The sequence below is a fragment of the Vicugna pacos genome, chromosome 13 (assembly GCF_048564905.1).
Source record: "Vicugna pacos chromosome 13, VicPac4, whole genome shotgun sequence".
NCBI lineage: Eukaryota > Metazoa > Chordata > Mammalia > Artiodactyla > Camelidae > Vicugna > Vicugna pacos.
The window spans coordinates 53,825,308-53,847,700 of record NC_132999.1 but is presented as its reverse complement, the minus strand read 5'-3'; the positions used below and the strand labels follow the sequence as shown (position 1 = coordinate 53,847,700).

Below are 22,393 nucleotides of genomic sequence, written 5' to 3'. Positions count from 1 at the left end.
GGGGCACTGAGCCCAAAGCCCGCCCCTGGTGGAAGGCATGCCCACCGCTCCACCTCCCTGGCTGTCTGATAGCTTCAACCAGATGGCAAGAGATGTGACGGAGGAAAATCTGCAGACAGAGAGCTGTCGTAAAAATACATCTCCCCGCAGCCTGTCCCCTTTGAGCCAGGGCGCTCGCTCCAACAACAGTGCCAAGTGGGAAGGGAATAACACTACTGTGTCCCCATGATTGCCATGCCACCCTCCCCATGTTAGTCACCATGTTAGTGCCCTGGTCTCAGCTGTCCATGTTGCCCATGAGGACACTGAGCTGGCCAAATCCTTACAGGTGGAAAGCGATGGGTGGCTCAGAACCCTGGGACGCCCACTGTTCCCAAGGTCAAGTTCCCAGATTTCTCAAGAGTGGCCACAGGCTCTCCTTGACCTAGCCCTGCTCTCCACATCACTTCAGCTTGCTTTAAAATCCACCCCCACGTTCCATGCTCCCCACGCTGAGCTAATGCAGTCCTTCCACATTGCACATCCTGCCCTGACCTCATGTCATTCGACATATACATCAGCGAGGGAAAAGGACACAGATCCTTGCCTTCAGGAGTGCATCTTCCACGGGGGGAGGCAGACAATGAACAGTGCGTACCAGGGAGTGCACACTGCATCGGTAACGGAGAAGAGAACTGGACAAAGGGGAGGGGAGAGGTCGGGGAGGGTGTGCAGTATCAAAGGGGGTGGTCGGCACAGGCTTTATTAGGAAGCTGAGATTCCAGCAAGCACCTGAAGGAGGCAGGGAGTGAGGCATGTGGGAAGCACCTTCCAGGCAGAGGGAACCTCCGGGGCAGGATCCTCAGGAGGGCGTGTCCCTAGTGTGTTCAGTACATGGCATGGAGGCCAGGGTCGGGAAGGAGAGTCCAGGAGGTGAGGTTGGGAGGGGACGATCATGCGTGGCTTCAGGGCTCCTACTCAGAGGGAAATGGGGAGCCGGTGGAGGGTGTGATAGAGGAGTGACACAGTCAGACACCAGGCACCCTGCTGACCGGCTGCTGTGTGGACGAGGGATTGCAGAGGCCGAGGGTGGAAGCAGAGAGAACGATGAAGGGCAAGTGGTAGCCCAGAAACGAGGTGAGGGTGGCTCAGACCAAGATGGCAGCCCTCAAGCTGGTTCTGGGTTGCAGGCCTGGTTCCCAAGTCCACCCCACGTCTTGATTTCGGGGTGGGGATGGACGGAGCATTTAAGGCGGATCCTGGGGCCTCTCCCTCCCTGGAAACTTCCTGAGATGGGGGATGGGGACATCTCCCTCCCCTGTCACCTTGTTTTATTGCTTCCTAGAGCTTACTGCCATTGGAATATATCATTTATTTATGTGTATATTTATGGTCTATCTCCCACCTTAGAAGGTCAGGATTTTGTCTTGCCCACTGTTGACCTCCAGCCCAGGCCAGATGCCGAAGGGTCAGCTGTGAGAACAGGAGCCTGCTGGGGACAGTGAGAAGGCTCCCCAGAAGGGTGGTACTGGGGCAGATGCTGGAGCCCAGCAGGGACCGCATGGCCTCGCTAGCACTGGAGTTTGCGGCGGCCGCAGCGGGGCCGACTGGAGAAGAATTGCTTGAAGTTTTTCTCGTAGGTGGGCAGGCTCTCTCGGAAGCAGTATGCAGATTGCTTGTCACACTCGCAGGCCCTCAGCCCACAGAGGCAGCAGACACCAGGACCAAGGGCACATTCACCTGCAGAGAGACAGAGGGTCACCAGGAGCTTCTGGCCACCCCCAGTTTTTGGTTCCAAGGTCGGGAAGAACTGGGAGCTCACTGCAAGGGGTCAAGGATAGCAAACAGAAAAGAAAGGAACCAGGAGACCTTTTCCTTCATCCCTAAGCCCTTCCCATACCACACCTGGACGTGCCAGGAGTACTGGTGTGAAGAGGCACCTGGAAGGAAACAAGAGAAGGGGCAGGTGTGTGCTGCACGGAGGGGCCCTGATCTAGCACACCTGGGCAGCACACAGGCCAAGGGCACGGGGCCAATTTTCTCAGAACACATCTTCTATTTCCAACAGCTTACCTGACGTCTCACGTGGGCATCACAGGCATCTCCAGTGTAAGATGCCCCAAAGGAAGCTCTTGATGTAAGTGCCCCTCTCACCTGCCAAGAGGTCCTCCACCCCCACTCTTGGCTCAGGAAATGGTACCACCTCCCACTCAAGCCAGAAAACTAACAGCTAATCTCGATTCTTCCCCTCGTTTCTCTACCACAGCCTGTCCACCCAAAGCTCCATTGATGTCTCTATGTTCAAAGTATTTCATACCCCACCCTCTTCTACCTTTTGGCCATAAACCCAATCCATGTCATCACCAGATTTTCCTCCCTAATGGAAGGAAACAAATAGGGATCTTCTTTAAGTGTCACTTGAATTAGGTTCACTCTCCTACTGAAAGCCCTGTAGTGGTTCCCTTCCATTTAGGAAAGACATCCCAAATCCTTGCCCAGGTTCCAAAGCAGGCTGGTCATGATGGGGCCCCTGCCAGCCTTTCCATCCCCACGGTCCTCCACTCTCTCACCTTCACTCTGCTCCAGGAATGCCGGCCTCTCTCTGTCACATGTCTTATTCAGTCTTGCCCCAGGGCCTTTGCACTTGCTGTTCACATTGTCTGAAACACTTCTCTCCAGGATCATGAAATGATGGGATCCATCCACCCTTTGGGTCTTGATCAAATTTCCCCTTTTCAGAGAGGCTCTCCCTGACCACTCCTCCTAAAGCTCTCCCCAGCCACTCTCCCTCACACCCCTGTCTGATGATTCACTGTACTTTTCACATCTCTTACTTCATTTCTTTGTTTACTTGCTTATGCCTGTCTCTCATGGACAAAGTGTAAGCTCTTTGAGGTTGGAGCTTTGTCTGTCTCGTCTGTCCCAGTATCTCCAGCATGCAGAGCACATGCTGGCACATAGTAGGTGCTCAAATGTCACTGACTAAATGTATGAAGCCTCAATGGGCCTTTGGGGTCGAGTGTCTGCCCTGTGGCCAAGTGACCACTAGAGGGTGATCTTTCACTTAGTAGTCGGAGCTGTAGTGGTGTGTGTGTGTGTGTGTGTGTGTGTGTGTCTGTGTGTGTGTGTGTGTGTGTGTGTGTAGGGGATGTCTAAGATTCTGGTGTGTTGACCTTGGGCAAGTTCGCTTCAGTATCAGTTATAAAATGGTGATAAAAACCCAACAGTGTCCAAAATGAATAATGGTGTCTACTTCGCAAGATCCTTGGGATGATTTTTGCTGTTGTCACAGACGGAGTGGCCTGGACGTGCCCAGTACGCGTGCCCTATGAACGCTGGTTTTATGAGGATGATGCACGCTCAGCTTCACAGGTGGGAAAAAGAATGGCCCTTCTGAGCTGGACCCAGCGCTGACTGTACTCTGCTTGTTCGCCTTTTTCTGCCTCTGATGTCCACAGCTCCTGCAGGAAGCTGTCCTCCCACATCTCGCTGGAGACTGGATTTCTCATGACGGGTTGACACCCACCGTACGCCTCAGCTGTACTCACCCTCAGGAGATGCGCCAGGGTCTGGTTCCGGCCGCTCCCGCTGTTCCTGGTGCCTGGGCCACCTCTGCCCTCCCACTTCCCCTTCTCCGTCCATCTGGCAACATCCTTCAGGCACCAGCTCCCCCAGGGACTCCCTGAGAGCCCCATCCCCATCCATGTCCAGATCTCTCACCTCTGCTGTGCCCAGCACGCCCTCTGCTCCCCTCCCTGGATGGCCACCTCTGTGGGGCCACCAGGTCATGTGGCTGGTGGTCTTGGTGGGGCCAAGGGCTTCTTGGACACAGGGCTTCACCCCATCCAACCTCACTTCCCTCCCAAAGGGCCTGGCACCTCGTGCAGTCACTCATCGTGTGGAAACCAGACGTGAGACTCTTCTCACCTTTCCTCTTTCTCATCCTTCTCTCTTCCTGTTTATCCCTCTGTCTCCTGTTCCTCTTCTTTTCCATCTCTTCTCTCGTCCATCTTAGTTCCCCAAACCCCCTTCTTCTTTTCTCACATGTCCCTCTCCCTTTCTCGCTCTGTCTTCTGGTCCTTTCCAAAGCAGAAAGGACCTTTTCCTTTTGTGGGGTACAATTCTCTCCTGACATCTAGTCCTGCATCTAAAGGCTTTGCCCAGTCCCCAGGCATTTGGGACCGATCTGGAGTTGTGGTCCATCACTGTGGACCCCCCACAGCCGTGGTAGGATCAGGCCTGTCCTGGGCTGGAAGAAGAGGCAGACCTAGGCCAAGAAATGGACCAAGCCAACCCAGTGAACTCAGCTGTAAAGGAGAAAAATCTTTGCAAACTATAAGGACTCAGCCCTAGGCCAAGATGTAGGACCCTAAAGCCAGATCCTGCATCTTCCAATTTGCTTGTGGGGAAACTGAGGCATGAAGAAGGGAACTGCCAGCTTCAGGATTTTCTTCCTCATTCCATGAAATATACTTCCATGAGACAACGCGAGAAAGTCTACGTCCCTGCCCAGGCTAACCCAGACTGCCTGCCTGGTCTCCATCCTGGTCTCTCAACCCTCTCCTCCAGTGCTCACGTTTCAAAGCTCAGGGCTCTAAATACCATCTGACGGGGGAGGGTATATGTAGCGCAAGTGGGAGAGTGCGTGCTTAGCATGCATGAGGTCCTGGGTTCAGTCCCCAGTATCTCCTCTAAAAATAAATAAATGTAATTAGCTCTCCCACCCCTGCCAAAATAAAATAATAAAATATACAATAATAAATAAAATATAAAAAGCAAAATATTTATAAATAAATAAATACCATGTGAACACTAACGGCACTTCAGTCCTCACCCCAACCCAGACGCCTCCTTTGAACTTTAGACACCAATCTGCTCGTGTCCACCTGACTCCCCCTTGGGTGTCTGATTGCATCTCAGCCTCATCACGGCTCATGCCAGGCTCTTGCTGTGTCTTCAGAGTCTGCTCTCTCCCATCTGCACGAGCTCATGGGTGACCCCATTATCCATGGCTGCTCAGACCAAGTACGTCAGACTTGGCTTCCCTTTGCCTCAAGTCCCACAACTCATCCATCAGCAGGTCCTGTCAGTTACCTGCCAAACACAGTCAGCGCACGACGCTTCTTCCCAGCCACTGAGCCACGAGAGGGTAGCTTCTCCCCAGGGCAACTGAATGGTACCCCCCTTTATTCCCTTGCTCCCCAACTTCTCTGTACTGGGGCTGGAGTGATCTTCCTAAAGTAAACTTAGAGCAGGTCACTTCCTGTTTTACCTCTTCCCCTTGCAGCTAAAGGAGAAGGCGAGCTCCTTACCCCATCCGCCAGGCCCCATGGGACTCATTCCCGGCGCGACGCCCATCCTCACATGCCCTCCCTCCCGTCTCCGCGGCTCCTACCACACCGGCTCAGTGCCACCTCCTTAGAGAGGTCTTGCTCGGCCGCCTGAAGTAGCCATCCTTCCCCACCGCGGCCATCGTCATCCCTTAGCTTACTGCCTTATTTTAGAGGCTTCACAGCACTTGTTACTACCTGAGTGTCTCTTTATTTCTGAATATTTTATGATCCGTCTCCTTCCCTGAACACAAGCGCCTTCTGGGCAGGGAGTCTGTCTTTTCGTTTCAGATCTTCAACCTCAAACATGTTATAAACTCCCTATCACTGTTTGCCGCTGCCTCCCTGGCTGGAGTTCACATAGCCTGTGAGGCAGGGAACGGAGCCCCACCCCAGGAAACAGGCAGTCAGGTTCTCGGTCCAGATCTGCCCCCTGCCTGCTTTAGCATCTCAGGCAAGTACCCTTCTCTGAGGCTCTTTCTTCAGCTTTCCAGTGAGGGTGCAGATACTTGCATTCACTATTTCATGAGGTTTCTCCTCCATTCGCTCATCAAACAAACAGGTACTGAGTTCCTAGCCTGGTCTTTAGCTAAGAAGCAGGGGTGTAGATCTGAACGAGGACCCCACACTGCATAGCTCTGGGCATCCTTCTCTGTGGCTTTATGAGAATGAGCCCCACCACTACCAACCGGTGCTCCCCAGTCTCCCAGAACTCACATCAGGTTGATGCCTAAGTAAGCAAGTAAGTAAATGAGGCAATGTCAGGTAGAGACAAATGCCGGGAGAGGAAAAGGGTGATGTGTCAGTCAACTCAGTTGCAAAGGAGAAAAATCTTTGCCAACGATAAATGTCAGCGGTTACCCTGTTCACCCTCCCACTTTGGCAGAGGGAGAAGTCACAGGCTCAGAGATGGAGGTGATAGTGGTACCTTTGGCTGGAACCTGGGCTCTGCCGCCCACGGCTGCTGGGCTCCTCCCCGAACTATATATGCATGCATGTGTGGGTGGAGGGGGCGTCACCACAGGCAAATCTTAAAGCCCCTTGCCAATGCCAAGCACTTATGTAAGCCCATTCAAAAGAGGGGTAACAACCTCCCCGGTTGCCTGAGGGCGGCCTTCACCACTTGGTAAACTGGCCCCAGGGCTTGGGTTCCAGGCCTTTCTCTGCGTGGATCTCCCAGTGACATTTAGAGACAGGGACAGACCAAGTTGTTTTTCTCCTTTCCCTTCCCTGCTCACACCAACTGCATCCTGGAGCAGCCGCTGGTTGCTAGGCAACCTGGGACCAGGCTCCGGTGCAGGATTTGAGAACTCAGAGGCTGGGGAGACGGTTAACTCTTGCAGGGCAGCTCTTTGAACTGCAGTATAACTGGGGGGTGAGGGAAGAGCTTTTATCCTTTAAGGGGTTAATGACATCAGGTTGAGGAGATTCAAGCGCAGAGATGCTTCAAAGAAATCTCTCAAGAGTAACAAAGAAAACCCCGGTGCTTTTCCGCAAAGTAAAGGGGAAAAGAACCCTGAGATGAAAAGAGAAACCTTAACTTCTAAAGGAAGGGCGTTAACTAAGCACCTGTTACGGGTCAGACCTCTGAGCTGGGTTACCTTGGTCAGTCCTTGCAGCAGCCTTACGAAGTTCCAATTAGTGTCTCCATTCTGCAGATGAGGAGACTAAGGCCCAGGGTGGTTGCGTAATTACCCAGCGAGAAAAGGTCAAGGCTGCCTGACTCCAAAGCGTGTGCTCTCTCTGGGCCCCTTAGCAGGGTGCATAGAGCTAGAACAGAAAGATCTGGGGCGTTACAGTCAGACCAGCTCTTTCAGCATTTTTTTTCCTGTCCCCTGGGCCAGGGCAGAACATTCTGACAAGTGTGCTGGAGATAATGAGGCTGGCATTTGTGTGAGCTCTCTGGTCAAGAGCATCCCCATCACCCTCCCGACAGCCCTGTGGCACTGGGGAGGGTAGCATGAGGCAGGAGCATCCGCTGGGGTCAGTTAACTAGGATTTGAATCCCAGCTCTTCTTTCTCTGGCTGTGTGACCTCGGCCATCTGACTTAACCTCTCTGAGCCTCAGGGTCCTCCTGGATGAGGGGAGAATAATGCCCACCTCCGAGGTTTACCATGGATTCAAGGCGCCGAGTGTAAAGCATCTGTCACAGACGCTCATGAGCCACAGCTGTTGTTAGTGCGCCTATTTTACGGATGAAGAAACTGAGGCCAAGAAGACTCAGGCCAGCAGTTCCAGAGCACTGGAAAGGCTCAAGACGCAGGCGCTTTAACCTCACCTTTTACTTGGGTCAAATCCTTCCCCTCTCTGGGCCTCAGTCTCCTCATCACTGCAGTGAGGGGTGGATCTGGATGGTCTTCGAGGGCACGCTCAGCTCTGGGGAGCGCCAAGACAGCAGGGCTTGGGGCTGCCTTGCTCTGTATGTCTGGCTCCTGGCACAGCACTGGACCGGGATGGACACCCAGCGGGTGCTCAGTTGATCCTGAGCACGTGAACGGATGTGTGTGGGGCTCGCTTGGAGTCTCAGCATGTATCAGACTCCGGATTAGAAGCCGGACCACCCAGCTCCCAGCCCTGTTCCTGGAGGCCGGGGCTTGGTAAAGTGGGTGTGGGAAGCACGAGGCTGGCCTGGTGCTCACTGGCTGGGTCAGCTGAGGGGGGGGATGCTGACGTCCTGGTCGGGGTGGGGAAGCATCCCTCCCTGCTGACCCCTAAGCCGGACTCCGGGAGCCCCGGTCAAGCTTCAGGAACAACTGGCCACTGCTGCTTGGCAAGGGGAGCACCTGCAGAAAGCACAGCCCAGGCCACGAGCTTTCCGGTCCAGCTCTCAGCCCCTGCCCGCACCTCCCCCCACCCCAGCATGCTGTGCCAAGCAGAGACCTCATCCTGCACCACTGGAGACAGGAAAGAAGAGGGCAGGGCACATTCAAGAAATGACACAGCAGTTAACACCAAGACGGTGGAAAATGGAAAATTCCACCGCCAACAGACCTTGAGGCCCAGAATGATGGGAGATTTGACTTCGAGTGGACCTTGAGTTTCAGTATATGCTCACTGTGATACAGTAACGTGGTAAATGGCGCTCCTGCAGGTGCCACGACAGGTCTGAGGCTGACCGCAAGAGGTCAAAAAGCGGAGGGTGGCCCAGCTCCCGGGAATCCCCGCCCTTTCCCAAAGTAGTTGGAATAATCCACCCACTTGTTAGCGTATGAAGGTACCGAGCCCATAAAAACTAACACCCCCCACGCCCGTGGCCGCCCTCCCTGCTGAGTGAGACAGCCTGCACTCTGTGCAGTGTGCATCTCCCTGAATAAGTCTACTTTTACTCAACTGTGGCTCTCTCTTGAATTCTTTCCTGCATGAAACCAAGGGCCCACACTTGGTGGGGCACATGCCAGGGACTCAACCAAAGCCTGGGACACGGCCTTCCTCTCGCCCCACATTTTTCCTGTATCACCACCTCCTGGGGTTCCATCCAGCCTCTGCCCGCAGCTCACTTTCCTCCAACCCCTCCGTCCCCTGGGGTCCTGGGCTGTGGCTCTGGCCCCGACCTGGGAGGGTGAAGAGGACTGATTAAGGAGCTACTCCTGGTGCAGAGCGCCCAGCCAGGCCCCGTGAGGGTGGCCAGCCCACAGGAGCAGGGGCGGAGGCTTATTCTGGGCCTGGGATCGCAGGGTGGCGAGGTCCTGTGCAGCTACCGAAATTCCACTTCCCTCCTAGAGCACAGCTTCCCTCTTTCCTTGGTCCCTGCGCTTTCTGGGGGATCAGAGGAGAGAGTGCTTGGAGTATATTTTCTCTAAAAGTGATGGTTTTTCCACCATTTAAAGGTAACACTTGCCAAGACAAGATGAAAAGAGGTGAGAAAAAACCATGTGAAAGCGAGACTATGAACCAGGCTGAGGAGAGTCGGGGGCATCTCTTCTGTGTGCCCCTCCCTCACCAACCAACAGCCAGGCCTGCCCCTGGCCCCCACCACGTGGGGCCAAGAGGGGTGGGAGGAAGCGGTCAGAAACTCGGTCCCTGGCCTCTGGCGGGCATCGAGTGCTGAAGCAAACAGTGCTTTGGCGACAATCACCTCTGGTCTCGTACCCCCTGCCCCTCCACCAGGTCCCACTCCCTTCCCATCTCCTGGACATGGCCTTGGGGTCCTCACAGAAGAGACACCTTGCTTTAGGCCTGAGGGTGGTCATGGCCAGAGAGCTCCAGCACAGAAGTCTCCTCCAGCTCACACGGGGAAAACGGAGTTTCCTCCCCATCGGCAGTGTGCCTGGGGGTGCTGAGAAGCTAGCCTCCCACTCACAGGGCTCCAAGCTGCTGGCCCACCACATTTCAGGTCTCACCACTGGGACCAGGGAGATGGCTCCGCCCTGACTCTCTGTGTCCAGAGCCGGAGCCCTGGGTAGGGGGCACTGGGATGGCTGAAGGGAGATGGTCCCCTGACCTCGGGAGGAGACAGGTGGTCTCCAAGACACACTGACAGCTGTGAATAAATACACAGTGAGGGAACGGTGGTTCATACCAGCCCCACAAGGCCCAGCAGAAGGCAAGTCACACGCTCCACGGGGCATGCAAACCACCGCTGAGCTGAGCAGCCACAAGAAGGATGGGCCCGGCGCCTGCTTGCTCGTTAGATGGAACTTGCCTGACACACCCAGACCCCAGCAGCCCCAGGAAACGCTGTGGGGTATGGGGCCCCTCCCCATGTGCTGGCCTCTTAGCACTTGCCCACCCTTGTCCTTTGCCCTTCTCCTTGAATGGTCTCGATGACACGTGGGTTCCCTTCCCCATCCCCTCCTATTTACTTTGGTGTCCCCCACGGCACCCATCCCAGTGCCTGGCACGCAATCACCCTTCACAAATATTTGCGCAACTGAAGGAGAGCCGAGCCGCCTTGTTAACGCACGACAGACATCAGGAAGAGCGTTCGCAGCAGCAACAGCTGCCAAGTGAAGCTGCGAGATTCAGTGCAGTCCCGAGTCGGCAGCTCTGTGCCGAGTCCACGCCTGTCTACGCTGCGCATCGTGCCCCGCGACCGCGCTCCGGGCGGTGGCACCGCACAGCTGTGAGCGGGGACCCCCAGGGAGAGACCGAGCCAGGACACTCTTGGGAAGCACTGATCCTCAGAATTGCTGCTTCCCTTCCCAAAGCCCTTGGAAAAATCCCATTTCCCCAAAGTTCTCTGGGTCCACGAAGAGGCAGACCTTAAAGAAGGCCCAGGTTCAAAGACACCCCCGACAGAAGGCGACTCACAGAGCACGGTCCCATTGGCGACACGGAACTGGTAGCTGTTCAGCACCGGCTGGCAGCCCAGCCGCTTCAGCTTCTCGTAGCAGCAGTCGTGGGCCAGGCAGCACCTGGGGGCCAGACGGGACGGAGGTGAGGGGCTGTCCCTGCGGGTGGCCCTGGGGACCCAGCTGGGAAGGACTCACCCTGGGGGAGGAGGTGCGGAAGCCCAGGAGGTAAATCCCTAATGATATTAAACAGCAGAGAGAAAGCCCTTTCTCTGCCTCCAGCTGCTGCATGAGCCCCTCACAGGAACCCTGCGATGTGCCATCGCTGTCCCCATTTTCCCAGGGAGGAAACAAGATTCAGAAGTGAATGGCCCAGAATCACATGGCTGGAAAGTCATGGGGTCGAGCCTCGAATCTAGGTCCCCATGACTCATTCATTCATTTAATGACTTTTGACTGAGCACCCACTCTGTGCCCAGCCCTGGGAGAGGCTCTAGGAGCCGGGTCAGCACATCACACAAACTTCTTTAGTCTTTGCTCTCTTGATGCTCAGAGTTGGGCGGGGGAAGAGGGAGAACCCTCTTGAGGAGGAGAGGAAACAGCTGCGGGACAGCCTCGGCCGTATTCTCAACCGTGTCCGGGGCTGGATGCTAAGACATGGAAAGGAGCCGCTATTGGCCGATACCCTGGCAGCCTCCCCATCCCCAGCCGCACTTGGGCTCTCTGCCGTCTTTATTTTTGGCTAATAGTGTTGAAATTCTCATCAGCCTTAGGACTGGGAAGGGGAGGCACAGAGTGTCAAAGGGCCTGGACTTTGAAACTTGCAAATTCTGGTTCAAACCCTGACCCTGCGCTCGGGGGCTGCGTGTCTGGGCTCTGTCACTTTGTCTAGTGGGTCCTCACTGTCATCACTTGTAGAATGGGAGGGTGGCACGGCCTCGGCCATGCACTGGGTGGACTGAATTGGTGCCCTGCATGCAAACCACCAATCCCAGTGCTCGGGATGTGACGGGCATTTCGTCCGTGTCTGTCCCCTCCGGGGCCCTAGGGTCCTTCCAGCTGGAGCAGTCTGTGGTCTCAAGAGTCCAACCCAGAGGAATCCAGCTCCAGGGGTGATACTCAGGCCCTGCTGGGACATTTTGCTTCTTATTTCTTCAGATGAAAAGACACACAAACCATCCTGTTTCCTCCCTCCCCATTCTCTCCCCGGATTACACCAACCTCCACCTTTTCTGGGAACTCACACTGCCCCACCCCCATCCTTGGAAGTAGGTCTGGCAGCCAAGTTTGTGCCATGTGTCCACACCCAGATGGACATCTTCTCCAAACTGGGCCACTCGGAATCTCTCTCCTGGAAAATGGAATTAGGACTGGGAGAGAGCGGCTCAGTCTTACTGCTCCTGTAATTCTAAAACTGGGGGCCGGGAGAGAAGACCGCATTTACCATGAGGACTGAGGAATGAAAAATGTTTCTGAGCTCTGGGCAGGGCTGACCACCTAATCTGCAAAGCCTGGTGCAACATGAAAATGCGGGGCCTCTTGTTCAAGCATTATGAGGCATTTCAAGGGGGTGACAGCAGAGCCATGAACCACGTGCAGCCTCTGAGGCTCTGCGCAGCCCTGGCCATGGCTTGCTCCAGACCGCCCTCCCACTCCCATTCAATTTTATTTTTACGCTCAGGCTCACCTGAACTGGTTTTGGTTCCTTGCAATGCAAGTCCCAATACCTGCTCTCTTTTCAATGCAAATCGAAAGATGGGAGTTCTCGGGGTCGCAGCACTCACCTGTCAGTGTCATCCACGGGGGTCCCTTTGCCCCCAAGCCCACAGTAGCAGCCATATCCGTAATAGGAGAAGAAGGCACTTCGCCCGGTGATGCGTTTGACCATCCTTTGAAACTGCCAGAAGCTGCTGTGGGTGGGGGCCATCACTGCCAACGAGAAAACAAGGAAGAAGAGAGATGTGGTAAGAAGGATGCTGCCTTCGCGTCCCCTAACCAGAGCACCTGGCATTCGGATATGAGGAGACCCCCTAAACGCGGTGCCCGGGCATAGGAACCCCTCTGATGCGGGGAGAAGACAGGACCAGCTCTCCCGGGGCACACAGCTAGTTCCTTGCTGGTGCAGGATGAGAACCCAGTCCCCGTGATGTTCACGACAATATTGTCCACTACAGTCTTCCCCCACCATCCGAGGCAGGAACACCCTCAGGTCTGATGTTAAATACTAACAGGAAACGTTGGAAGCCAGAAGTGCCAATCCCTGCAAGCATCACTGGGCATTTACAATCTCGCAGGAGAAACAGAATAACTTAAGAGGCATAAAAAGTTGCCCTCAGTCCATTTTTTTAAATCGCAAATACACATAGACCTAGCAATTTTTACTTCTACAAAACTCACTTAGGAAAGTGAGAGAAAAAAAAATATATATACACACATACACACACAGAAATGTTTTGCTTCAACGTTATTTGTGACAGCAAAAAATTGGAAACTACCTACATGCCCACTGACAGGGAGATAATAACTAAATGATGCCTTGAAAGTATCCTGCTGTTAATAGCAATATCACTAGGCAATGAGGGGGAGGAAGTAGGTGGAGGGAAAAAACAAGCAACGTTTATTTTAAACACTTTTATGCTGTCTGGATTTTTTTTTTCCACAATCTGCAGGTATTGCTTTTCTGTTGGAATGTTTGCAACCTACATGTGTAAAGGCCTGGAAGGATGCATGTCAAACTCCAGAGTGGTTATGTCTGGGTGTAGGAAAAGGATCGGGGTCTGGGAAGGATGAGAAGGGGCATTATTTGGTCACTCTATACTCATTCATTTTACTTTTTTCATTACAAGCTGATAATAATTTTACAGTAGAAGTAAAATAAAATATGAACTTGAAGAAGAATATCAAAGATGGGGCAGGGGGCGTTGGGGAAATTTTTCCCGGGAGCCTTCTGATCTCATGCTGTGGGTTTTGGATGCCTAGTAGTCACAAAGGACCGCAAAGGATGCTGAAGCCTGGCGGTGGGTCCCTGCTGCCGGAGCAGCCCCTGGAGGGCGGGACCACACTCCCGCACCGCTCTCAACCTCGGGGGAACACTGTGGGGACTGCCTGCAGAAATGACCTCCTACGCAGGGCTCTCCGCCTCTAACAGCACGATCTTGAAAAGTGTAAATTCTATCACTGATGACAGGAAACGGGAACCCCATTTCTGACCTTTTGACTTTAGGGAACCCAAACGTGATTGCATCACCTCTGAAACAGATAGAAAAATGGACCTGGGCAAATCTCTTCTCAACGAATCAAAGAAACCAATGAGTTGAAGGGTTTTCCAACAGACCCATCACTGTTTCCTGGTAAATTTTCTTTCACTTTGCAGAGATACGTAATCTCATCTCCTGGTAGTAAAGCCCTACGATTACCAAGTATTCCATAAATCACCAGAAGAATGCCTTTCTGATGAGAATTAATCATTTCTAAATTAGCTAGATATATGGATGCATTTTTGGTCTGGAATCCACATGACTTTAATTAAAGGCAACTGTCATCCAAAGGGAAAAAAGGACTCATGCAGGGGGTGGGGGTTGGGGCAAAACAGTAGTCAAATGCCCTTTTTCTTAGCAAACGGTTAGCAACCTGTTTTCCTTGATGTTCTGTGAGATCCCAGGACTGGGATCGATCCATTTTGAAGAAGAAACAGAAGAAGGAGGACTCTGGTGGGAGCCCGTTTTCATTCTCGATTCTCTTCTGAGTGACACCTGGTTTCCCCCGACCTGATACCACATGAGGAGGGGCCACCCCCCCGGACAGAGACACACAGGACGACAGTGCCTTGGACCTTCCCCAGATGCTACTACTTACGGCAGGAGGCAAAGACCACGAGAACCCTGAAGACCTTCATTCCCAAGGAGACCAGGGGGTCCAAGGCGCCAGGACCACACCTTCCTCAGCTTCCCCAGGGCTCTGCCAGTTGAACTCCTGTTTGAGGAGGAAAAGACCAAAATGAGGGAGACCATGTGAGCGCCAAAGCACAACTACAGCACAGGGCTTTGAAGCCCTCAGTGGAGGTTCAGAGCAAAGAGACCTTTTCTAAACCCAATTATCTCTGAATATGATACCCCTTCTGGTATTCAAACTTACATATAAAGGTAAAAAGGGTTCAATTGTTTAAAAAGTGCAAGTTTTTTTTTTAAATTCCTTTCTTTGGCAACACTATTCCTTCATCTTTTTTTTCCCCCTTTGGGGAGTTTGTATTTCCTCTGTTCCCAGGTTGAGAGGCAAATGCTAAATGGTTTGTGATGAAATCCAGTGTGAGAAATTCTGGCCCCATTTGCATGGCATCCCACCCTCACCCCCAACCCAGTCCCATGTTGTCCTTCCTTGCTGCCCAAACATTTTATTCATAAACTTAGTGCCTCTGAATCTCAGTTTCCTCTTCTGACGAGTGAGACTAAAATTGCCCATCAGTAATTTCAAACATGTATTTAGAAATAGTAAATGCCAGGTGCTATTTTCTTTAAGGGCTTCCTGGTTATTACATTATTTAATCCTCATAATAACTTGAGAGGCTCTGTTATCAGTTTAGAGACAGAGAAACTGAGGCCCGGAGGGTTTGGACAACTTCCTTGTGCTCGCACAGCCCACTGCTGCTGCACAGACTTTTAGGGACCAACTGGCACAATGCAGGTGAAACTGCTCGGCACTATTAGGGCGCTGGGCCAGGCGAGTGCACCCTTCTTACTGCTGTTAGCACTGGTAGCGGTGACCACATCCGGCACACTTCCCACCGGACGACAGAGGGGAAGGTGGGCTCAGGGTCCCAGTCCTCACGTGCAGCCCCCTTGATCAGTCAACAGCTCTCTTTAAACACAAGTGGTTTTTATGCATCCCATCATAAACTAGGCGAAATCTGATAACGTCGGACTTGGAGTATGTACAATAGCTCGGCCGAGCCTAGAGGACTTGGCAGGTGTAGGGCTTCGGCTAGATTTGCACTCTGTGGTCAAGTTTCCCAGGAAAATTTCCAAAAGAGCATCCTGCTGCAGAGTCCTGGGAGAGTTAATCAGGTGCCTTTGTGATTTTTGTCCTCTTAGGCAGGGTTCTGGTGGGTGCTAAGAGGCTGGGACTTGGCCTGGTCAGGGCCCAGCCAGCCTTTGTTTCGAATGCTGCATGGGGATGTTCTAAAATGAAGTTCCCTCTTTAGAGGCTGGCTTCCTTTATCTCTTTTGAAAAAGGAAAATAATGATGTGATGATTTAGCCCACAATAAAGGGCTAATATCTTTCAAAAGAGCGAGTGATGACACTTGGGAGAGACAAAGAAAGGGACCTGGGTGCGCTACCGGGGATGAGACTGCACGCGCTGATTAAGCACCAACTATGTGTTCCTCTAATGAGACAAGATCCTGGCCCGAGGAGGTCTCCAAGCTGGCGGGAGAGACAAATAGGTAAATACAGACCATATATAAGGATCAAAAGCCCCGTGTGGGCAGAAATTCTGTGTTTGGTTCTCCATTGCTTTCTGAATGCTCGGCAGAATCTCTGCCAGGTCCCTGCTTTAGGGATGGGATGCCAGCTGTTCCTGACACTCTCATCGCTCACTGGGAATTGCCCCTGCTGCAGGGAACTGTCTGGTCAGAGGTCGTGACCCCTCCCGTTGATGGAGGGAGGAGTAGCCCCTGGCTGAGGTGATGATTTAAATGGCCAACCCCCACCCCCCCTTGGATGTTGAGACAAAGGAACACTCATGCACTGTTGGTGGGAATGTAGACTGGTGCAGCCACTAGGAAAACAGTGTGACGTTTCCTCAAAAAATTAAAAATAGAACTACCATACGCTCCAACTATTCCACTTCTGGGTATTTACTCGGAGAAAACAAAAACAATAATTCAAAAAGATACACAGCCCCGACATTCACTGTGGCACTATATACAATAGGCAAGCTATGAAAGCAACCTGAGCGTCCATCGATAGATGAATTGATAAAGAAGATGTGGTGTATGTATACATGTATATGTATATAATGTGGTGTATGTATACATGTATATGTATATAATGGAGTATTACTCAGCCATAAAGAATAAGATTTTGCCGTTTGCAACAACGTGGATGGGCCTAGAGGGCATTTTGCCAAGTGAAATAAGTCAGACAGAGAAAGACAACATGATTTCACTTAAATGTGGTTTCTAAGAACCAGAACAAACAAACAAACAGAGCAGAAACAGAGTCACAGATACAGAGAACACACAGGTGGTCACCAGAGGGGAGATAAGTGGGGGGTCGAACAAAATAGCTGAAAGAGATTGAGAGGTACAAATTTCCAGTTATAAAGTAAGTCAAAGGAATATAGTTAATAATCCTTTAATAATTTTGTACGGTGACAGATGGTTAATAGATCTACCATGTTGGTCATTTCTTAATGTATTTAGTCAGTTGCTATGTTGCACACCTGAAATTAACATAATATTGCTTGTCAACCATAATTCAATAGATAAAAATAAAAATAAAATTAAGGGGTCTCCCCTTGCCTCCTTCAGGGCAGCTCTGAGAGGCCATCCCAGGCCCAGAGCACCCTGGAGGACCAGCTGTGGACTCAGCAACTACCCCTGTGTGCCGGCTGCCGCCTGTCCCCAATCCTGCATTGTTCACTTCTTCACGGTGCCTCTCCAGGGAGCCTCCTGGCTATGCACTTCTCCATCTCAGAGTCTGGGTCCAGGAAGGCCGATCTAAGCAGACGCATAGTGATGAGCATTGCTCTGGTGGTTGTGTAAATAAATGCCTTTGAGCTCAGAGACGGGAGCAGGGAACTTACCTCTAAAAGGAAGGAGAAATATGAGGGGACCTTGAATGACCTTAAATTTGTATTCTGCTGCATTATAACCCCACCAGGTGGGGCCTATCACTTACCCATTTGACAGTTGAGAAACCAACTCAGAGAGGAGAAGTGACCTGAAAAGATCCATGCAGCTACCAGGCGGTGGGACGAGAACTAACCTCTGCTCCGGAGCTCCAAGGCCATGGCTTGCCCCACCTCGCGGCTCCCTGCTCCCTGCTCCCTCCCTGTGGCATTTGGAAGGCCGTAGAGCCTTTTCACAGACCGACCTTCACAGCTATGCCTCAGGCAAGAGGGACAAAATTCTCTCCTTTTGACTAATCCTTCGAGGGTGCTTGAGAATGTGCCGAACCCAACCAAGAGCACCGGGCCAGAGGCCCAGAGACTGAATGAAGGGGGGACATGGTAGGGAATGAGGCATGATTCCTATGCCAGCCTCCAGGGCAGCAGCCAGCAAGCTGACGGGTCCCTGAAACCTACCCTCCCATCGATTCATCTTACGTGGACAACGATGAAACATTGGTTGGCTTTTCTCCCTGTGGAGAAGGAGAGAGCCTGTAAGATCATAAGTCAAAGGCCACTCTATTTTGTTCGCCTGGAGTCTAACCAGCACAGTACTCGGCACCAACTAATATGAATGATGAGGATGGGTGTCATTTGTCTCACTTATTTTATACCTTGCACGGTTTCTGAGCGCTTCACACGTATTTACTCATTAAGCCCTCATATCCCCCGGCTGGATGAGTGCTATTAGTGTCCTCATTTTGTAGACAGGGAACCTAGGTGCGGAGAGGTGGGCAGCAAGTAAATATTTGAGGAACGAATGAATGATCAGAGTCCAATCCTGCTTCAAGTCATAGAAATCAAAAGAAAGCTACAACCACTGAGGACCAGAATGGGGCTAAGCATGGCACATGGATCCTTGAATCCTCTATCAGTCCTTCCAAAGAGGCACAGAGGATCAACCCCAGTTAGCAGACGAGGGAGTGGAGACTGGCAGAGGTTAGGTACTTTGCCCTGCAAATGGACAGAGCCAGGACTTAACCCAGGTGCGTCTGACTCCAAAGGCAGCACCTCTAACCCCTAAGCATTTCTCTTGCTTACCTGTGGGTCCCCGAGTCAAGCACTGTACCTCTCTGAAATACAGCTGGGAAAACAAAACCAAAGATGGCCCCAAGCATCCAGGGACATGCCTCCATGCTCCTATTTGAGACAAGCTTCTAGCAAGGTACCAGCCTCATTTTTTCTCAGACCCAGAAGTTGAACAGGAATGGAACTACAGCGGCTGCTCTCAGCAGGAAGGCAAGGGACAGGGAGGGATGATTACAGTGGTAACTGACCAAGCCTGCGAGCCCGGGGGCCACTGAGGGTGGGAGCCAGTTCTAGCCATATCAACAGCATTGCACCTGCAGCACAGTGATGACTTCCAGGCACCGAGAAAAGAGAGGGCCCACAGCATGGCAGAGACATTTAAGCTCCCTGAGCCTTAGCGTCTCCATCTGCAAGGAGGAGACAATAATCCTGCCCCCCCACGGATTCCCGGCAAGACTCAACAAGCTCCCGATGGTGAAAGTACTTAGTCAACAGTAGCCAAGGTGAGTTACCATGTTTGATGTGTTTTGCTGAAGAACACCGGCAAGCAGGCAATACATTTTTGGGATGTTTTCCAATAACACAGCAGAAATAATAAAACAAACAAACAAACAAAAAAACAACTGCAGTGCTTCAAGGGGCGAATATCATTATCTGGAAATGTCTTTCTTGCCATCCCCTCACGAAGCTGATTCACCAGGAGACTTTGACCACCTGTGCCAGCCTCTTGGCCTCTTTGCCAGAGGATCCACCCAGTTCACCCTCTGCTTGAAGGTCATCTATGATCTCAGTGGACACATCTAATGGGATTGAGGACAGAGTAGGACACTGAGTGCAGACTCCAAAATCTAGAATTTGCTAGTTCTAAAAGAGGCCAATTGCTCTTTGGGGACAAGCTGCTAAGAAAATGAAGCTCCTGCCTTCAGCCCAGCCCCGGGAGAGGTCATTTAGACTTCAAGCCACATACCCTTGGGGGATACCAACTGGCGGCTAGCTGGATCTCCCATAGAAAAGCCAGCTGTGCAATCAACGTCACCATCATTATCAATTTAATTCTCATTTGCTAACACCGACCACCAAGCAGGGGCTCTGTGGGCAAAGCAGGGGACTCAGGCAAGTTCCTGCCCACAAGGAGTGCATAACCTGCAGAAGGAGACGTAATCTGTAAGGCAAAAACACTGCGATACTGACCGTTAACCCTCACCCAGCACTGACCACGTGCCACGCACCGCGCTGAGAGCTTTACATGTGTTATCTCCGTGCACCCTGACAGCAATCCTACTCTTATCCTCCTCGTCCTAAAGATGTGGAAGCTGAGGTCCAGGGAAGTTAAAGCAGTTACTCAAGGTCTTCAGCTAGCAAGTGGTGGGGCTGGGATTCAAACTCAAGCCTTGACTCCAGAGGCCGTGCCTTCCACCTCATGATCCACACAACAGGTGGAGACAGGCAAAATGGCAGGTGGGAATGCAGGGGTGGGAGAGGGGCTCTGGAGTCCAGGGTGGGCATTGGAATCTGCCAGACTGGGTTTCTGAAACTGCTCTGCCGCTGATTAACATGCGGAGCCCTGAGGTCCAACTGTTTTCTACAACTACATTGGCAAGAAGGAAAATCACGTAGGTCAGAGGAGCTGACCCAGCGAGGACGCATGGTGCTGTCTTGGGTGTGTTCCACCGGACCAGAGGGGATCAGAGAAAACTCATGGGTGTATGTTTGTGTGTGTGTGTGTGTCTGTTTGTGTGGTAGGGGGGTGGTCAGGAAAGGCCTTGAAGAAAGCAGGTGACTTTAAGATGGGCCTTGAAGGATCACTACGTTTGGATTAACTTCAAGGAAGGGAGCAGGGTCAGGAATGCAGGTGCATAGAATCTAGAGATGAAATGGCTGAGGACCCACTAGGGGAACAAGCTAACTGGAGCCTAGGGAGAGAGGTGAGGGGGTAGAGAGACCCACGGCTGGAAAGGAGGTGAGTCCACCCTGAAGCTGGCAGGGCAGTGCCCTCCAGCCACGTTTACTGAGAATCCACCGTGTATGAGGGCCAGAGACCTGGCATTACAGGGTCATCCTTTAAAGACAGCCTCTTCAAAGGAGGAGGGAGGAAGGCAGCGAGTCAGCCATCTCTTTAAGGAGCCCGCAGGCACAGCAACTGGCTGGCCAGCTTCCTTTTCTTCCCTCTAGCCTCCCCCTAGGGCTGAGCAGTACACGGCACCTGGGAGCAAAAAGCATGCATGGCTGAATATTAAACAGATCCCAGGCTGAGCACCATTTCAGGGCATGCCCCCGTGGGGATACACACACACCACACACACACACACACGCACTCAAACACACTCACACACACAAACGGGGTGACAAGCCAATTTGATTCCCCAAAAGATTGCATAATTCTTAGGTGATATGAAAATAGCTGATGAAGAATCCACTTTAGTCTTTTTGGGGTGGGTGTTGCAGGGCTGAAGAGCTTTGCTTAGATAGTTCTGACAGAACCCTTTACAAGAAGCCAGCCGCCAGCACAAAGCTGCAAAACTATCAGCTCCTCAAACCTCTACCTCCTGCACCTTCTCGCATCCTTCGATGCCTCTCTAGATGTCCAGGGTGGGTGAGGGGGTGACCCTAGCAGGAGGCCCACCCAGCCCAGCCCATCATTAGCAGCTCCCACAGATCAGGTGCTTCTTTTCTGAGATGGGCAGAAATGCCACTGCTGAAACGGTCCCCTCCTTCCCAGACCCCCAGAGGACTTCCTGTCCAGGCCGATCACGTGGCACATAATCACGTCCAACTTGTACTGTTCTTCCACCCTTGGCTCAAACTGACCTGAAAAGAATCTCATTTGTACCTCCTTATGGCCGTGCGACTTGTCGCCTCAGCCAATTGTGAGCATCTTGTAGGAGGGTTGGAGCTGGGCTGTTACAATCCTGTGTCAGTGCATCTGGGATAGACAAGATAGCAAATATTCTGCCACAACACTAGGTAGTGAATTTGAATTCTTTCCTGTAATACTATGGTTCCTGAATGTCTACTAACATTATCTTCTAATGATACAGTTACTAGTTATTCATCTGCAAATCCCAAGAGTCTAGAACAGTGCCTGGCAGACAAGAGTCCAGTTAGTACTCCTTCTGAAGCTACCTTATTTCCTGGAAGAAAGTCTTCATCCATTAAGTTGGGATCTGAAGGGTAAGTGGACATTAGGCAAAAGGAAGGGGATGAAGGGTTGGGGAGGGTGGAGAAGAATCTTCTAGGCAAGGGGACAGTAGGAGCAAAGGCCTGAAATACGATGAGGGTGTGTACATGGTGACCCTGTGGCTTCAGGGAAGCCCTGGAAGGCAGCAGTCAGTCTTGGATGGAATCAGAGGGTGGGTCTCCTCCCATTAGAACAGGAGGAAGGGAGGAAAGTAAGGAGATAAAAGTAGGCAAGTTTGTAGGTCTGATGGCAGAAAGCTGAGAAAGTTTCCACCTGATGGCTTCAATTTCCTCTCTGAGGAGGGAGGTAAGGATATCTTCTGAGCGGGAGAAGGATTGGGGAGAGATGAGAGACTTCAGGAGAGAGGAAGGACAAGGTTTGAAATAGCCACCGAGGAGAAAGGAGTCAAAACTCAGCTGTGGAAGAGGAAGGATCTCTGTGTAGGGTTAAGAGTCCCAGTGAGGTCCCTCATGTTTCCACTGCATCAATGTCTGTTGCCAGTCAGGATTTCCGTAGTACCTTGGTGTAGGTATAGGTGTAGGTGGACCGGCTGGGGTTTCACCAGGTGGGAGTGATGGAAAAACAGCAGGACAAGGGCATGGATTCTTGCAGGAGAGTGGCTGAGGTGATGAAGCTTGAACCCAACAGGTTAGGGAAGAAGCAGGTTGATAGGGAGAAAGCAGAGAGGGCAATGGGCCGGAGTCTGGAAGGTGTTGACAGACAAATGTGGTGGAAGTGGCTGGAGCTGCTGGAAGTGT

General features: G+C 52.1%; 1 protein-coding gene across 5 annotated transcripts in view; it reads right to left on the bottom strand.

The window, feature by feature from the left end:
• The window catches only part of PLA2G2C (phospholipase A2 group IIC), a 30,745-nt gene that overhangs the window by 796 nt on the left and 7,556 nt on the right, over positions 1-22,393 (bottom strand). For 3 of the 5 annotated variants that reach the window (XM_072975230.1, XM_015237975.3, XM_072975232.1), the window contains exons 2-5: positions 14,397-14,513; positions 12,326-12,470; positions 10,561-10,664; positions 1,332-1,719 (exon numbers count right to left, since the gene is read on the bottom strand). In XM_072975230.1, coding sequence (XP_072831331.1) covers positions 1,550-1,719; positions 10,561-10,664; positions 12,326-12,470; positions 14,397-14,436 — 459 coding nt within the window. In that variant the 5' untranslated portion in view covers positions 14,437-14,513 and the 3' untranslated portion in view covers positions 1,332-1,549. Of the gene's footprint in view, positions 1-1,331; positions 1,720-10,560; positions 10,665-12,325; positions 12,471-14,396; positions 14,514-21,265; positions 21,344-22,393 lie in introns of those variants that run through there. The other 2 variants (XM_072975233.1, XR_012079450.1) reach the window with 2 other exon arrangements.